Here is an 18,951-nt window from a genome sequence, read left to right on the forward strand (position 1 = left end):
TCAAAGGAACAGAGACATTTCAAATGTCATATTATGTCTCTATACAGTGTTGTAACAATGTGCTAATAGATAAAGCTCAAAAGGGAAAATAAATGAACATGAATATGGGTTGTATTTAGAATGGTGTTTGTTCTTCCCTGGTTGCCCTTTTTGTGTGGCAACAGTTCACATATCGTCTTTCTCTGACACTCCCACGTCTCTGCTCCTACCTGCAACTCTGCCCCCCTCCCCCTAACAACCCTCCCATACCCCTGCAATCCCTCCACCCTGCATACCTCCCCCTCAACTCCCTCCCCCTACCACTCCTCTCCCTGCTTTACAGTGTCAACCTCCACTGACAATATAAAAGAGAGGGAGAGAGAGTAAGCAAGAGAGAGAGGGGGAGAGACAGAGTACAGCTATGAGGGTCAGGCAATATATTAACCTTTACCTATCTATAGTCATGATACTGAACTCCTCATCTCTGAGCCTTCTATTGAATGACTCCTCTGCCTCGTCCACTTCCTCGTCCTGTCGTCTGCGGGAGCATTTCAGTCTGAATGGGATGTACCAGAAGGGTGATGTGATTCTGGGAGGTCTGTTTGAGGTCCACTACTTCACTGTGTTCCCTGAGCTGTCTTTCACATCAGAACCCCAGCAGCTCTACTGTGAGGGGTGAGTATTCATCTACTGGACTGGACTGGACTGGATGTGTGTCTGCACCTCTCCTAAAAAGGACAGATAGACATCCCTACTATAAGAAGCCTCACTATGATCAGTGTTAACCAACCCTGGTGCCGGAGACCTACTGGGTTCCTGTTACATTGGTGAATAGTACATTGCGGTTTCAAAATATATGTGAATAAATTGTGTGTATTCCATTGTTTTCAATCATTATTCCTGTTTTCTAAGCAAATTTACCTTTAAGATAATGATATTTTATTATCTATCCTTGACAAAGGTAATTTGTTTTCTCCTCTCCTTATGACAACACTCTCTCACACACCACTTAAGAGGTGCACAGGGTTCAACACCTCTAGAGCGATTTAAAACATTTACAAATTGATTGAATGTTCCTTTTCAGTTTTACCAGTTTTGGTTTCCAGCAGGCCCAGACTATGGCGTTTGCTGTAGATGAGATCAACAGAAACCCGGACCTTCTGCCAAACATCACGCTCGGATACCAACTCTACGACAACTGCCAGAAGTTGGGCGTATCGCTCCGTGCTGCCATGTCATTGGCCAGTGGGACAGAGAAAGAGTTCTTATTGGATGAGACTTGTTCTGGGTCACCCCCGGTGCTAGGGATTGTGGGAGACCCAGGGTCCACACACTCCATCGCCATCTCCAGTGTCCTAGGGCTGTTCCGGGTTCCCATGGTAAATCCGAAAGAATAGAAAGATGACATCATTATTGGAAATGTCCTTCTTGTATTCCAAAAGCACACTTTGAGTGAGAAACACTAGGTCTTAAATGTGTCTAGGCATGAAACATTACTATTATATTAATTAATTGAAAAATAAAAAATGAATCATTGTATATTTCTCTCCCTCAGGTGAGTCATTACGCCACGTGTTCCTGTCTGAGCGACCGGGGAAAATATCCATCCTTCTTCAGAACCATCCCCAGTGATGCCTTCCAGGTCTGTCTCTAGAAGGCTACAATGACATGATTACACAGTGAACCGTCAGCTCCCATGTAAACTCACTATACACTTCATACTGTGTAATGGCATTTACTGTTAAATATAAGGGTAAATAATAAAAAAATAAAAAGACAAGATAACGTTAAATAAAAGGTGACAAAAATAATGTATGTAGTTTATGTTGATCTCTCTATACTCTCCAGTCTCTGTAATAACACCAGTCATGTCTAATCTCTGTTGATGTGATCTCAGGTGCGAGCCATGATCCAGATCCTACGTCGGTTGGGTTGGACCTGGGTGGGACTGCTGTTCAGTGATGATGACTACGGAGTTCATGCTGCCCGGTCCTTCCACTCAAGCCTGGCCAAGTCAGGGGGCTGTGTGGCCTATTCCCAGGTCCTGCCCAAAGACAACCGCCCCACTGAGCTGCAGAGGATCGTGGGAGAGATCAAGAGCTCCTCTGCTCGTGTGGTGGTTGTGTTCTCCGTCGAGGCCTACCTGCTCCCTCTGGTGGATGAGGTTCAGAGATGATTTTATCTTGACAGTTGATCTAAAATAACTCTTACAATACATTCACATGGCGTTCTTGATGCCAAGATTATTAAATATAAAACCTGTTTTACAAGGTGGTGGTGCAGAATGTGAAGGGTCTCCAGTGGATCGCCAGTGAAGCCTGGTCCTCCTCCTCTGTGTTTCACACCCCCCGTCTCATGCCCTACCTGGGGGGTACCCTGGGTATCGCCATCCGTCGTGGAGAGATTCCCGGCCTCAGGGACTTCCTGCTTAGCATCCGCCCCAACGACCAACCTGACAATAACCCTGGAAACAACATGGTGAAGTATTTTGTTGTCTTTTACCTCCAACAATTTATTTAATTACTTTATACATTATGTTTAAAACATTTAAAGGGCTACTTTGCCTGTAAATTCTACAATATAGAAGAAAAAAAACTACTGATCCTCTAACATTCCCTTCTCTGTTCTGATAAGGTGAGACAGTTCTGGGAGGCTGTGTTTGGGTGCAGGTTGGAGCCCCCAGCAGGTTGGGTGGAGGCTGGGGGTGATGTATGTACAGGTCAGGAGGACCTGAGGGATGTGGAGACCAACTATGGGGACGTGTCTGAGCTCAGGCCGGAGTATAGCGCGTATAAGGCAGTGTACGCCCTGGCCCATGCCCTACATGACCTTCTGCAGTGTGTGCCAGGGAGAGGACCTTTCAGTGGGCACAGCTGTGCCAGTCTAGAGAGACTGGAGCCCTGGCAGGTGGGACACACACACAATCACACACAAACAGATGCAGACGTACACTTTGCCAACTGTTTACTTCCTTTTCCTCTTTTCTAAGTCAAGGTCCCCTGACCTCATACTGTCTTTTGTCTACATAATCTCCTCCTCTTTCCTCTCTTCCCTCCATCCCTCCATCCCCCTCCTCTGACCAGCTGGTCCATTACCTGGAGAGGGTTAACTTCACCACAGGGTTAGGTGATCGCGTTTCTTTCGATGACAACGGAGACGCCTTGGCCATCTATGACATCCTGAACTGGGTGTGGCTCCAGGACGGGAGCGTTCAGGTGGAGACTGTGGGTGTGATGGACGAATCAGCCCCCGCAGGACAAGAGCTCACACTGGACGAGGACAGAATTTTCTGGAACTTTGAGTCAAAAAAGGTTATTTGTAAAGTTTCAGTTTTTCACAATTCCTGACATTTAATCCTCATAACAATTCCCTGAATTAGGTCAGTTAGGATCACCACTTTTTTTTTAAGAATGTGAAATGTCAGGATAAGAGTAGAGAGATTTTTTTTTCAGCTTTTATTTCATTCATCACATTCCCAATGAGTCAGAAGTTTACATACACTCAATTAGTATTTGGTAGCTTTGGCATCAAATTGTTTAACTTGGGTAAAATGTTTCGGGGAGCCTCCCACAAGCTTTCCACAATAATTTGGGTGAATTTTGGCCCATTTCTCCTGATGGAGCTGGTGTAACTGAGTCAGGTTTGTAGGCCTTCTTGCTCGCAAATGCTTTTTCAGTTCTGCCCGCAAATTGTCTATAGGATTGAGGTCAGGGCTTTGTGATGGTCACTCCAATATCTTGACTTTGTTGTCCTTAAGCCATTTTGCAACAACTTTGGAAGTATCCTTGGAGTCATTGTCCATTTGGAAGACCCATTCGCGACCAAGCTTTAACTTCCTGACTGATGTCTTGAGATGTTGCTTCAATATATCCACGTAATTTTACTACCTCATGATGCCGTCTATTTTGTGAAGTGCACCTGTCCCTCCTGAACCAAGCACCCCCACAACATAATGCTGCCACACCCGTGCTTCACGGTTTCGAAGGTGTTCTTCGCCTTGCAAGCCTCCCCCTTTTTCATCCATACATAACGATGGTCATTATGGCCAAACAGTTCTATTAATGTTTCATCAGAACAGAGGACATTTCTCCAAAGAGTACGATTTGTCCCCATGTGCAGTTGGAAACGGTAGTCTGGCTTTTTTATGGTGGTATTGGAGCAGTGGCTTCTTCCTTGATGAGCGGCCTTTCAGGATATGTTGATATAGGACTCGTTTTACTGTGGATATAGATACTTTTGTACCTGTTTCCTCCATCATCTTCACAAGGTTTTTTGCTGTTGTTCTGCGATTGATTTTGACTTTTCGCACCAAAGTGCGTTCATCTCTAGGAGACAGAACGCGTCTCCTTCCTGAGCAGGATGACGGCTGCGTGGTCTCATGGTGTTTATACTTGCGTACTATTGTTTGTACAGATGAAGGTGGTACCTTCAGGCATTTGGAAATTGCTGCCAAGGATGAATCAGAGTTTTTGACATCTACAAAAAAAATTCTGAGGTCTTGGCTGATTTCGTTTGATTTTCCCATGATGTCAAGCAAAGAGGCACGGAGTGTGAAGGTAGGCCTTGAAATACATAAACAGGTACACATCCAATTGACTCAAATTATGTCAATTAGCCTATCAGAAGCTTCTAAAGCCATGACATAATTTTCTGGAATGTTCCAAGCTGTTTAAAAGCACAGTCAACTTAGTGAATATAAACTTCTGATCAACTGGAATTATGATACTGTGAATTATAAGTGAAAAAATCTGTCTGTAAACAATTGTTGGAAAAATTACTTGTCATGCACAAAGTAGATGTCCTAACCGACTTGCCAAAACTATAGTTTGTTAACAAGACATTTGTGGGGTGGTTGAAAAACCAGTTTTAATGACACCTACCTAAGTGTATGTAAACTTCCCACTTCAACTGTAGTTATATTTCACTACTGCAACAGAAACAGTGTCAAATTATACCAGTGGAGGGCAACGAAGCATTAAACATGGGTGTCTAAATATGGGTGTATAAACATGGGTGTGTAAATATGGATGTATAATTATGGGCATATTAAAGTCTGATTCTCCCTCCTTGGTCGTCTTTGTAAAAAATAATTTGTTCTTTAACTGACTTGCCTAGTTAAATAAAGCTTAAATTCCCCCTCACCTTCGTCCTTAAAGCCTCCACGATCAGTGTGCAGTGAGAGCTGTCCCCCAGGCACCCGTGTAGCCAGGAAGAAGGGGGAGCCTGTCTGCTGCTTCAACTGCATCTCCTGTGCTGAGGGAGAGGTCAGCAACACCACAGGTCAGTGAAATTAATATCATTTAAAGTATTTGAGGGTGGTTTGAGGCTGATGAAAAGGTTGTCCACATTTTCTTTGTCTGTCTTTCTGTCAGACTCGGCCAAGTGCTCGAGATGTCCAGAGGACTTCTGGTCCAGCCCGGAGCGTGACCTCTGCATCCCTAAGAGGGTTGAGTTCCTCTCCTACCAGGAAGCACTGGGCATCTCCTTGATGACCGCCTCGTTGCTAGGAGCCCTCATCTGTGCAGTGGTCCTTGGAATCTTCACCCGCTACCGGAACACGCCTGTTGTCAAGGCCAACAACTCTGAGCTCAGCTTCCTGCTTCTGCTGTCACTCAAACTCTGCTTCCTGTGCTCGCTGCTGTTCATTGGCCGGCCCCGGCTATGGACGTGTCAGCTGAGGCATGCAGCATTTGGTATCAGCTTTGTTCTCTGTGTCTCCTGTATACTGGTGAAGACAATGGTGGTGCTGGCTGTGTTCAGGACCTCTAAGCCCGGGGGCAATGCCAGCCTGAAGTGGTTTGGTGCTGGGCAGCAGAGAGGAACAGTCCTGGTTCTCACCTCATTCCAGGCTGCTATCTGCACAGCCTGGCTGGTTTCAGCCTCTCCAACTCCACACAAAAACACGCGCTACCATAATGATAAGATTGTATATGAGTGTGTGGTGGGGTCGGTAGCAGGGTTCGGAGCGTTGTTAGGCTACATCGGCCTCCTGGCGTTCCTTAGCTTCCTCTTGGCTTTCCTGGCAAGGAATCTTCCCGACAACTTCAACGAGGCCAAGTTCATCACCTTCAGCATGCTGAATTTCTGTGCTGTGTGGATCTCCTTTGTCCCTGCCTACATCAGCTCTCCTGGGAAGTATGCAGATGCTGTGGAGATATTCGCCATCTTAGCTTCCAGCTTTGGCATCCTGGTGGCGCTGTTTGGCCCAAAGTGTTACATCATCCTGCTGAGGCCAGAGAGGAACACCAAGAAGGCTCTGATGGGCCGGGCCTCAACCAAGACATAGGGAGAATCTTCGTTCCATTTCCTTGATTTCTCACGTCCTCTCTCCTCGCTTTCATCTCAAAACCAATTAGATTAGAAGGTCAGGAGGGGCGGGATATCTAACCTTCTCATTAATTGAGTTTTGAAAAGGAGACCGAGGAGAGGGGACACGAGGAATCACGGAAAAGTAATTGAGATTCTCCCATAGGCTCAATACCATAACAGCAGTTTACAGTGGATTCCTCTCCTTGTCTTCTTCATGTCCTCTGCTGCTGATCTGAAATATGAACACTAGGTGGAGGTACTATGCCTGCTAGGGATTTGCTTCACACTCTGTCATGCAAAGAAAGGAAAGGAGAAATGTATAGTAACAGTTTGATGGTCTCAAATAGTTTGTAGTAGCTCCTTTTTGTTTCACTTCTGTTTGTAGTTTGATGGCAATAAATTAAATTAAATCAAAGAGATTTTATTGTTTTGTTCGCACTCTAGTGATGTGTAGTAGCATGTTATTGATTAGAATTATGATGTTCTGTGACTAAATAGTATTTCCTTGGCCTGTTAAGTAGGCTTTGAATGTATTTAATTTGTCTGTGTGCGTGGCTTTAATCTTCTATGGGATAGGTTATCCCCGATGAGTGTGTTTCTGCATCGAAAAGCTTTCAATTTAATCATCACATTGTGTGGAACAGCTTAAGTTCCCTGTTCCTTCTCAAGGATTCTGCTGCCACACTTATTCACCCATTAATCAATTATTCATTAATGCACATTTTCATTTAATAAAACAGTTGACCTGAAAGGAGTTGCAGAATGTGTTTTTATTGAACAGTTGAAATTTAGTGATATATTTTATTTAAAAATCAGGAAACTGTGTCATATTGGAATAGAGAATTACACACCTCATAAAATGTGAAAGGATAAAACAACATTTTTCATTAACCATATCTAATTGAACTGATTTGTTTTAGGAACTGACATTCAGCGGAGAAATGGATGTCATTAAAGTCTATTGAAAAGAAGAGTCATATTGTGATTCAGAGGAAGACTTACTAAGTGTTGATTCACTGTTGACTAACTATTGATTCACTGTTGACTGAACCATGAGTCACTTTTGAATCATTAGAAACATACATAACCAGCAGGGTAGAAAAGTCCTGTTCATTTGTGTCCATCAACTTTAGGTATTGTCTGTTAAATATGTAACTTGCTGGTAAGTATTATACAATGTATCATGTCATTCTTTGTTAAGTTTATCCATACAAAACAACAGTGAGATGGTGTGATTAACTAAACACATTGAAGACTATATTTGGACATCATGTATTTCTTGGTGGTTTCTAATTGGACATCATGTGTTTCTTGGTGGTTTCTAATTGGACATCATGTATTTCTTGGTGGTTCCTATTTGGACATCATGTGTTTCTTGCTGGTTTCTAATTGGACATCATGTATTTCTTGGTGGTTTCTAATTGGACATCATGTGTTTCTTGCTGGTTTCTAATTGGACATCATGTATTTCTTGGTGGTTCCTATTTGGACATCATGTGTTTCTTAGTGGTTTCTATTTGGACATCACGTGTTTCTTGGTGGTTTCTAATTGGACATCATGTATTTCTTGGTGGTTCCTATTTGGACATCATGTGTTTCTTGGTGGTTTCTATTTGGACATCATGTGTATCTTGGTGGTTTCTAATTGGACATCATATGTTTCTTGCTGGTTTCTAATTGGACATCATGTGTTTCTTGGTGGTTTCTATTTGGACATCATGTGTTTCTTGGTGTTTCTCTCTGGTCTCAGAAGGATGATGTAACACTTTGGAGCAAACAGACAGAACAGCAGCCCAAAGCTGGAAGCTAAGATGGCGAATATCTCCACAGCGTCTGCGTACTTCCCAGGAGAGCTGACGTAGGCAGGGATGAAGGAGATCCACACAGCACAGAAGATCAGCATGCTGAAGGTGATGAACTTGGCCTCGTTGAAGTTGTCTGGGAGTTTCCTGGCCAGGAAGGCTAAGAGGAGACAGAGGGAGGCCAGCAGGCCGATGTAGCCCAGGACTAGAGAGAAGCCAACCACAGAGCCCACTTCACACTCCAGGATGACCTTTGACCCCTTGAGGCCTCGGTCACGGTAAGGCAGGGGAGGGCTCATGGACAGCCACACGGCACAGATGATCACCTGCGTTTACAAACACAATTACAAACACAATATAAATATCTTATAGATGACTGATTAATTCAGTTAGGTGACTTGAAGTTATTTCAATGTTAAAGCGCTCACCTGAACACTGGTAAAGAGGAAGACACTCCCTCTCTGCTGAACGGGTCCAAAACACCTCATCAGCTGCCCCGCACCGGGCCTGGCTGAGCGGAACACAGCCAGAACCACGATGGTCTTGACCAGGAGGCAGGAGAGGCAGAGCACGAAGATGACCCCAAATGCTGCCTGGCGGATCCGACACGCCCACACAGAGGGACGGCCAATGAACACCAATGAACACAGGAAGCAGAGCTTGAGTGACAGGAGAAGCAGGAAGCTCAGCTCTGAGTTGTTGGCCCGCACCTGGAAGGATTATACACACATGGTACCGTATAAGAATTTTCAATATGGTCCCATTCAACACTTTATTAAAGCTCTTACCAGAGGGGTGTTGCGGTGGTACACAAAGAACACAAACACAGCCACTGTTGCCACAGCGCCGCACACGGCAACAGTGGTCAGGGTGACGCCCATGACGTCATTGAAGGAGAGGAACTCGAGCTGACGAGGGATGCAGGCGGTCCGATGGCTGTTGGACCAGAACTCCAGAGGACACCTGTCACATTGCAAAGAGCCTGGGAGAAAAGCATCATTAATTATTCAGTCTAATAAGTCTTAAGTAAGCATTAACACACAACCGACTGTGGGAATAACCACACACCTCAGTGATGTGAGAAGGCCGATGATATTCAGTTCACTGACCTGTGGTGTTGCTGACCTCCCCTCAGCACAGGAGATGCAGTCGAAGCAGCAGACAGGCTCCCCCTTCTTCCTGGCTACACGGGTGCCTGGGGGACAGCTGTCACTGCACACTGACACAGGCACCTGTACATGCCATGTAAATCATTTCAATTGAACAAAACCATTCACTTCATGTTTTAAAAATGGTCTTTCTTACCGTATTAGATCCTGTGTTCCACTGGATGGCTGATTGGTTGATGAGGAGATTAGACCCGTCTACACGGCCTATTGTGACAAGTTTGAGCAACCCCGAGGGCGTGGCCTGCCAGTTCACAAGGTCGTACACAGCAGGGACGTCCGCGCCCCGGAAGTAGAACGGCTCCCCAAGTGGAGTGGTGAAGTTAACCTGGTTCAGGTGCTGTAACAGCTTGGAGGAGAGGAGACACAATCATGACCATTACACTGTTAATATGATGTAATAACTCAAAACATATCCCCATAGTGACTGTTAAGTGAACATGAATATTTATTGATATTAAAATACAAAGAAATATTACATTGGCATGACCAATTCCCCCCCTGATTTATTTAAGTGTTTGCAAATCATGTCTAATTAACACTGGCAATAGATGAGAGCACCTCCGCTGGGCTGATGTTGTAAGGAAGGGAGCAGGTGAAGCTGCTGCCCCAGGTAGGGCTGTGTCTCTGGGGGCAGGACAGCAGGCTGTGGAGGGCGTGGGCTGCAGCATACACAGCCAGGTACACGTTATAGGTTATTCTCAGCTGGGAGGTGTCTGTGAAGGGGCTCTGTATCCCCTCCAGAGTCTCTGCCCCACTGCAGGAGGCCAGGCGTGGACGAGGGGAACTGGAGGTGGGAGGAGGGGTGTGTGGTAGTGACACAGAGGGGGTTGGAGGAAGGGGAGAGGGGAGCAGAGATGTGCCGTGTCCATGTGCTGCTCCAGGGCTACACCCAAATACCGTTTCCCAGAGTTCCTTCAACAGGACATCTCCGGGACGATGAGAGGGGTTGAGACTTCGAAGGTGGGCCTCAAAGCCAGGAATAGGTGCACTGCGGATAGCCACACCCACGACGCCCTGAGCGACGTTAAAGAGGGCGGGGTTTCGTAGGAGTTGTCCGCTGGTGCTCCATGCCTCACTGGCCAGAAACTGCCTGTCCGTCACGTTTCTCCTCCCCAGCTCCAGGAGTAAGGCCCCCATGTCAGTGTACCAGAGGAAGACCAGGATCACCCGCGCTGTTGAGGCCTGGACCGTATCTGCTGCTCGCTTCACATCCCTCACCAGGTTCGCCCGGTTGAGGGTCTCAAAGAACGCCAGGCACACCCCCGTCCCCCGAATCTCCTCCTCAAACACCTGAGGATCAAATTGTCACAATACTGATACTAAGTTGATGAAAATATATTTTTTAAGTATCCAGTATTCGAGATACTGTAAATAAACAAAATACAGTTTTCTATACAATTGTTTTGTGATGTAAATTAAATTCTGCAGTTCTTTTTCTGTAAACTGAGGAAGAATTTATAAAGTCGTAAACAAAATTTGAAGTCAAATAAAGAAACACCTGTATGGCCAGACGACCGTAGTCATTGTCTACAGCAATAGCCCCGACCCAGGTCCATCCCAAGAGCCAGGTGAGCCGGGCCATGGTGAGGGCCTGGTAGACATCACTGGGGATGGTCCTGAAGAAGTTAGGGAACTCCTGTCTGTCACTGAGACAGCCACAGCTGGCCTGGTAACTGATCTGAGGACAACGCCATTGAATCAATCATTTCTCACTAAATAACAGACCAGATGAATTATAAGTCATTAAAGCATTATCACAATCTTTCTAGCTGAGTGTACAAAACATTAAGAACACCTTGAGTTGCACCCCCATTTGCCCTCAAAACAGCCTCAATTCGTTGGGGCATGGACTCTACAAGGTGTCGAAAGCGTTCCATAGGGATGCTGGTCCATGTTGACTCCAATGCTTCCCACAGTTGTTTCAAGTTGGCTGGATGTGGTGAATCATTCTTGGTACACACGGGTAACTTTTGAGTGTGAAAAACCCAGCTGCATTGCAGTTCTTGACACAAACCTGTGTGCCTGGCACCTACTACCATACCACGTTCACAATCTTTTGTCTTGCACATTCACCCTCTGAATGGCAAATATACACAATCAATGTCTCAATTTTCTCAAGGCTTAAAAAAATATATTTGAAATCCTTTAACTTGTCTCCTCCCCTTCATCTTTACTGACTGAAGTGGATTTAACAAGTGACATCAAGAAGGGATCTTAGCTTTCACTTGGATTCACTGGGTCAGTCTATGTCATAGAAGAGCAGGTGTTCCTAAAGTTGTGTCCACTCAGTATATAACCTGGTTGTTGAGAGAGAGACTAAGGACACAATCACATCAATATTTTTTTTATGAAGTACCAAATACCCTCATATAATATGTCAGTAAATTCTAGACTATCTGAAATATGATGAATTAAAGTATTATGGCAATTTCTCTAGCCATTGCACTTCCTGGTTGTGTGGAGAGAGACTGACCACAGGCACAGAGAGGGGCCCCAGGGTCCTGGCCAGGATGATGGTCTGAGTGGACGATGCATCACCAATGACCAGAGAAACAGGACAGGCACTAGATGGCCGTGCTGGACAGGACAGAATACCCATAACATGGATGTTTAATCAGAACCACATGATACCAAGTACATGAACTACAATATTTGATATTCATTTAGTGTAGGGTCTTCACAATATTATTGGCTATTTTGCAAATACATTTCATTGCATTTTAATTTTAGGTAAAGATGAGGTAGAGGTTAGTGGTTAAAATCACCTTTGAGGTTAGAAATCTCTGTAGTTTCACATCTGATGTTCCCCCCTGACACCAGGGACAGTGCCCCTCGCAGGCTCCAGGGGTGCTGATTACAGCTGTCCAGGATACGGTAGCCCAGCCGAACCCCCGGCAGCAGGAAGGGGTTACGGTTAATCTCGTCCACCGCAAACACCAGCGCATGTGCCCATTGCAATGGTTCCTCTTGGAAACTGAGAGCCGGGATGTGAAACATGAGACAGGAGAGAGAGAGAGAGAAGGACAGAGAAACATCATGTGTAATTGAGGATGATGTGAGCCTGTAATCAGATTCATGTCATTTATTGTGAGGAGAAACAACATTCAACATAAAACAGCACAACAAAAATATATTTCATGCTGAACACGATGGAAAAATACCACAATCTGTGACAGCAATATTATTTAGGTGTTTGCATTTACAAGAAATATGCCGTGCCTCATTGTACTCAGAGAAATAGAGCACTGTGCTACAGCAAATACAGTCTCACTCTCTATGACACACGTTAGAATTGAAGAGAGAAGTTGGACAAAAACAAAGATTGAAATTGTTTTGCAGACAATTTGTTAACATCAGATTTGAAATTGTCTGCAAAACAATTTTACAATTAATTTTGAAGTGATTATGATTCTGTGTCAACAGCAAACGATTTAGCATTTCAATTTTAATTGCTTAAGATTCTGTGTAAAATGTAAAAGTCCAATTGTCCATTTTCCAGTCTTCTGAAGAGAACAACTTTTAGATCAAGTCTGACATGAAACAAAAATAAGGCGAGGAAAATAAAGAAAGAAAAGTGTCCTGCTAAAAATTAAATGCTGTTCCAAAATGAAAGAAAATTACTTACATCAAAAGAATAAACAAGGATTAAAATCTAATTTCAACAAGCTTTGAAAAGATAGACGCAAGAAAAGTGTGATAAAAAAGTTAGAGAACAGAAAAAAATGAAATAACTTACTTGACACAGGCCTGCAGGTCAGGGGGTTGGCTGAAGCTCAGGTCTGGAGCAGGAGGGAGGTTATGGAAGGGGATGAGACCACCGATCACGACTTCACCTTCCTGGGAGAGACCACGGTCATCCAGACCAACCGAACGATCCCACCGTGAACACACAGTTGCCTGAACCATCCCTGATCCATCCCTGACCAGCCAGGGCAGTAGCAGGGGAATGGCCGGTGTCAGCCAGGTGAACCAGGTGGACATGGGAGACATGGGGGAGCTCCTCTGGACACACAGACAGGAAAGCAGTTGACCAGACCAGACCAAAACCTGTCCCAATGTAATTTCTAAATACTGAATAAAACATGAAAAACTACACCACAGTTGTAATGATGAAACATACAGATGAGTCAAAAGAGTGTAAAGATTATGATCAGAAATCCTCCCAGTCTTTACATCCAGCCTGGTGGGGGAAAGTTAATGGACTTTCTCCCTGTTAAGATGCTCCCAGATGTTTTATGTAGCACAGATCAGCCTCAGTGATTCTTCGTCAGGTGAAGACAAGCTTCGGTAGTCGACCAGTCTCTATCTCCCAGCGCTTGGTCTGGCAGCAGCCTCCTCTGATCTGGCCCAGTGGAGGATAAGGGATTTATAATGACCAGAGATCATAGAGTAGACACGGAGTAAACAAGATGACACACTGAGACCCTAAATCACAGGCCTCCTGGGTGTTGCTGTTAGGGATAGCACAAAACGATTCGAGACAAGGGTGACAGGGGTACTTTTAATTTTGAAAAATATGTTTTTAGTTTTGTGCTGCACCAATCATGGAAGTATGGTGGGGTGAGGAAGGAGGGTGACGGGGGTACAAGGACCAGGACTGAAGGGATAGTGTGACTTAATCTCCAAATAATAGTTTGAGGATTTAGATGGCCACAGGTGCTCTCTCTCTCATCTCCCTTACTGCTCATTTCACAAGCAATTACATCCCATTATCCACACACAGCAAGATACAAAAACACAGGCAGGGAGGGGGGACAGTGTGTGTGTGCGTGTGCATGTGTGTGTGTGTGTGTGTGTGTGTACATGCCATGGCAAGAGTAGTTGTATACCCCGGTGGCTACAACACCGATAAACATAGAATACAATTAGAGAGTGTGTCGGTGAGAGAAATAGGGTGGCAAATAGAGAGAGAAATGGAGAGAAAGATGGTGGAAAATAGAGAGAAGAAAAAACAAACATCAAGATCAGCAAATAGAAGACCAGTAATCAAACAGACAGACATGTTGCGTTCAAGTCACATTTTTTATGAATTTTATTACATAAGTAGGAAAATGCTCACAGTAATGTTCCGAGTGACCATACAAAGAAAAAAGGATGGGTTTAACACTGAACAGAATAATAAAACATGCAACTTGGTCTAGTGGAAACACCCTTATCTACCTATTCCACTGTGTGTTTCAGTTCTTGTAAACATCTCATTTTTTTAATAATCAGCTCCCAATTTTCCCCTTTTTTTTGCAGTCTGTATTAAATTAATTGTAAAAAAAAATCAAACATGTAAACTCAAAAAGTTTCAAATATGTGATAATGTTTAAAATATTAGAAAGCGAGTAGTCAGAGCAAGCAAGAAGTCAGAGTATTTCATCCAATCCCACTATTACTTATTCTGTGAAAAGATAGTAGTGCACTGCGATGTCTACAGATTGATGCATAGTCATGCTGGATATTTAACATGCAGAAAACAGAACAACTAAATGACAACACCTGAAATTAAAAACGAATCTACAGCAGAATATGTACCAACAACACCAGCACAGAGAGGACAATCAGAGGAGAAGGAACACTTGAGGAAGATCTTTGATGCAAAAGATCCCATCCCTTAAAAGTGGTCCCCCACTGGGCACACACTGGTTGAATCAACATTGTCTCCACGTCATTTTAATGTTGAACTAACGTGGAATAGACATTGCATTGATATCTATGGGCCTCTGATAATACTAATACACATTTAAAATGTACAAAGACCAAGACAACACTTCCCTTCAGAATTAAACACATTTGTAAAGTTTCCTTATTTTCTGCTTTATAGTAGATGGCGTTAGCTTGAACAGGAAGTAGAATTACAAGAACAGACAGGACAGGAAATGGGTACAATCAAAGTAGGAAGTAGTTTAACAGTCTGTTCCAAACTACATTTAAAGAACATTCTGATCAGGACATGAAGAAGAATAAAAAACATATTTACATTTACAGACAAGACTGTCAGACCCAATCAGGTCCTTGACTTTATATCTGAAAGTATAATTGGACAGCCCAACCATGATATAGGTTTTTTTTCCTCGGTCCTAAGCAGGAAGCTGATTTGCTGCGTTTTGGAAGTACATGTGTACATCATTCTATGTAGGTGATAACCAGGAAGTGGGTTCAGAGTCTGAGCAGGAAGCTGATTTGCTGCGTTTTGGAAGTACATTTGTACATCATTCTATGTAGGTGATAACCAGGAAGTGGGTTCAGAGTCTGAGCAGGAAGTAGACTTCTGGTTCTGTTTGTGTACCGGAGTCTGTGGGCAGCAGAGAGTCATCATGATAATGATCACCATAGTGATCTCCAAATCCATACCCCAGTGTGGTGCACCCCCCCTCAGGCAGCCCTCTGTCCTCCAGCAGGTCCAGGTAGCCCGCTATGTAAGAGCCTGTGGAGTGTCTGTTAGCTGGGGGGTTCTGACCTGCTGCTACTTTAGCACGCAGCACTACCCCTCCCACGCTGGAGGGGGCGCTCATGTCCCGGGGCTTTAGAGCCTCCCGCTGCCTCTCTCGAGCACGATTGTTGATGTGACGCACACGGCTCTGGCTCCGAGAGGAGAGACGGCGAGAGAGGAGGGGCGGGGAGTCCTCCTGGGTGTCAGGGACAAAGTTTGAGGAGGGGCAGGATGGGGGTATGAAGGGTTTGGGGGGTATCTCTAACTGAGGTAACTGGGTAAGCTGGGGTGACTGGGGTCTGTTCCCGTCTCTGTCACCCCCCTCTAGGGTGACTAGTTTACGTAACTGCTCAGTGAGGGGGTCTGCAGACTGCAGCCGTTGGGACAGACCCCCCAGGCCCCTCATCCTCCTCCACTCCTTCATACAGGGGGTGATGAAGCTGCGGCTGATGATGTTGTACTTGCTGTGGAAGTTGCAGGAGATGTCCTCTGATGTCAGGTCACCCAGAGACTTGGACTTGCAGGGGCTGGGGGCTGTGGATGTACTGAGGATAGGTAGAGGAGGGGTGAGGGTGGAGCCCAAAAGGGGCAGTGATGGGCGACCAGATTGGGGTTGGATGTGGGTTTGTGGCTTGGGCTGGGTGTCTGATTGGGGTTGGGTTTGAGTCAGGGGTTTGAGCTGGGTGTCTGTTTTGGGATGGGGTTGGGGCTGGGTGTCTGATTTGGGTTGGGGTTGTGGCTGGGTGTCTGTTTTGGGATGGGGTTGGGGCTGGGTGTCTGTTTTGGGATGGGGTTGGGGCTGGGTGTCTGATTTAGGTTGGGGTTGTGGCTGGGTGTCTGTTTTGGGATGGGGTTGGGGCTGGGTGTCTGTTTTGGGATGGGGTTGGGGCTGGGTGTCTGATTTAGGTTGGGGTTGTGGCTGGGTGTAGTGGGAGGCCGAGGCAGTGGAGGGTCTGAAGCAGTCATAGTCTCGCTGGCTGGAGTCCACACTACAGTCTGAGATGGGGGAGTACAGACCTCTGTCTCTGGGGAGGCTAACAGACCTTGGACCAGAAAGAACAGACAGACACTCTGAGGAGGAGAACCCATTCTGGAAGCAGGCTGACGCTTCTCTCTGACCCTGTCCTTCCCCTGTCCCACCCTGGTAGCTCCTGGTCTGGGGCTGGGTGGGACCACTGTAACTGTGCTGCTGGGTGAAGGCTCTGGTAATGTGTCTGCTATGAGTGTAAGGATGGCTGTTCAGGAGGAGGGGGCTGGGGTTGGGGGGCCCTTTGCAGGGGGAGGGCTGAGTTTGAGGGGTTGTCAATGGGGCTTGGCGAGGGGAGCGCTGGTGTGAGGGCTGTTTGACGGGTGAAGAACATTGGAGTTGGGGAGCAGCGTAGCATTTGGTTGAGCTGGTAGCGACCCAGGTATGGTTGTGTCCCGGTAATGTCAGGGTCATCTCCAGTGGATCCTCGTCCACGTTAATTTCCAACTCCATCAGACTACTTCCTTCCGTGTCATGGCACAACAGGAATTGGTCAGATACTGTACTGTTGTTGGACGGGCACGTGTAACCCCACGACAACCCCCACTCTCCCACTGACCCCAACATTTTAGGATCACACTCACCCACGTAGCCATCTCCTTTCTCCTCCACCACACCCCTCCGTGAGCCCACCCAGCTGCCATTGCCTTCTACCCCCAGGAGAGGAGGCTCCTTGGCTGGGGAAGGCTCCAGGCTTCCCATGGGTGTGCTCTCCTCAGAGTCAGCCTGGATGTTGCCGATGGTCTGCTTCTTCAGGTTGTAGACAGAGACTGGAGACAAGACCTCCTCATCCAGGATGGTATAGACCTCCTCCAGCTCTGTGGTCTCAGGACTGGAGAAGAGAAGGGGGGCAGGGGGGTCTGTGTGGGAGGTTTTGGGGTGGGGTGAGAGTAGATTCTGGTTCGCGTGGTTAGGGGTCTGGCTTGCTTTTCGAGGAGTGATAGGTCCGTTCATTGCCTTGCGGGGGGAGGAGATGGTGTGTGGGTCTTTATATCGGGCGGTATAGTCTATGGTAACCTTATAGGGTGTGCTGGAGTCCCAGACAGCAGGATCAGACAGACAGGACATGACACTGAGGGTGTGGGGGTCAGAGTTCATTGTGAAATCATTCTGGTCGCCGGTGAGGTCAAACTGACCAATCAGAGCGGAAATAGACCCGTAGGTGGTATCGTTGCCGAGGGATACGGCGTCAATGAGATGTGAGATGATGCTGTCCTGTAGGGGGACGTGGCTCTGCAGTTCGGACCGGTCCACATTCAGTAGGGAGATGGGGAGAGAGGAAGGAGAGGAGGAAGTTGCTGTGTTTGTTGTACTAAGTAATGTTGTCTCTGGTCTGCTCTCACTTGGTACGTGTAAACAGTTGCTCTCTGTCTCTGTTGAGCTGCTGAGGTGACACACCGTCCTTTGGCGAGAAGAAACGTCCTCAGCTTTGCTGGGTGGGTTGACTCTGTCTTGTGATTGGTCTTTGGAGTCACCATCTACAGTTCCTCCTCCTCGGCCAATGACCAGGTAGGAGGTCTCATCTGATTGGTCAGACTCTGTGGTGTTATCCTGTGCGTTGTTGTGATTGATGGAAGGGGTGAACACTTTGTGCTCAAGGGAGGCGGATGATTCGACGACTTGTTCCACAGAGTGGAACCTGGGCTGGTTAAAGGGGGACGTTCCTGTGGAAACAGACAAGTTAGACAGTCAGTCAAGGTTCACACATATCACAGACGTACGTAGAACACCAAGTCAACCAACAACCAACCGACACATTCCGTCCAATAGGACCCAATAGCAAACACAGAGACGAATGGAATGTACCACCAAATACGACTGTGAGAGGGGTGTTGGAGAATGAGGCTGTGCAGGTAACAGAAGGAACATCCATTTTTTAGGGGGAACTTCAAATTTCGTAAAACAGATGGTCAAATGGGATCTATTTTTTTGTTTTAAAGGAAAATGTACATTTTGAAATTTTTATAAAGTTACATCAGTGGCATGATGTAATACTGGGATGTTTTAGGATGAGGCAACCTTAGGAGGTGTTTTGGTTTACCTGGCGGGATATCCTAGTCAGTTCTCTACTACAGAGAAGCACCACAGAGTGAAGAAGGAACAGAAAAGGCAAGTTAAAGTAGTGAGGAAGAATAGAGTGCCTGGATTTGTCAATTCACATGAAAACGCATTTTTATTTCTATATCTTAGAAAATGATGAGTTAGAAACAAGGAAAGGAATTACATTTCACATAAGACCCATAGCAC

General features: G+C 45.8%; 2 protein-coding genes and 1 pseudogene across 2 annotated transcripts in view; 1 reads left to right on the forward strand and 2 right to left on the reverse strand.

Moving 5' to 3' along the window:
• Positions 1 to 442: 442 nt before the first annotated feature.
• On the forward strand, positions 443 to 6,265 carry LOC135553187 (extracellular calcium-sensing receptor-like). The gene is made up of 9 exons (XM_064985356.1): positions 443 to 654; positions 1,064 to 1,358; positions 1,535 to 1,621; positions 1,877 to 2,143; positions 2,251 to 2,457; positions 2,614 to 2,886; positions 3,063 to 3,290; positions 5,136 to 5,259; positions 5,352 to 6,265. Exons 1-9 carry the CDS (start codon positions 443 to 445, stop codon positions 6,263 to 6,265), a joined length of 2,607 nt encoding a protein of 868 aa, XP_064841428.1.
• Positions 6,266 to 7,993: 1,728 nt separating this feature from the next.
• On the reverse strand, positions 7,994 to 13,240 carry LOC135553188 (extracellular calcium-sensing receptor-like; annotated as a pseudogene).
• A 1,022-nt stretch (positions 13,241 to 14,262) lies between these two features.
• LOC135553473 (1-phosphatidylinositol 4,5-bisphosphate phosphodiesterase eta-1-like) overlaps positions 14,263 to 18,951 on the reverse strand; it is a 227,314-nt gene continuing 222,625 nt past the window's right edge. The window contains exon 21 of the mRNA XM_064985579.1: positions 14,263 to 18,368. Within this exon, the coding sequence (XP_064841651.1) occupies positions 15,490 to 18,368 (2,879 nt within the window). The 3' untranslated portion in view covers positions 14,263 to 15,489. The remainder of the gene's footprint in view (positions 18,369 to 18,951) is intronic.

Source organism: Oncorhynchus masou, chromosome 13 (genome assembly GCF_036934945.1).
Source record: "Oncorhynchus masou masou isolate Uvic2021 chromosome 13, UVic_Omas_1.1, whole genome shotgun sequence".
Classification (NCBI taxonomy): Eukaryota; Metazoa; Chordata; class Actinopteri; order Salmoniformes; family Salmonidae; genus Oncorhynchus; species Oncorhynchus masou.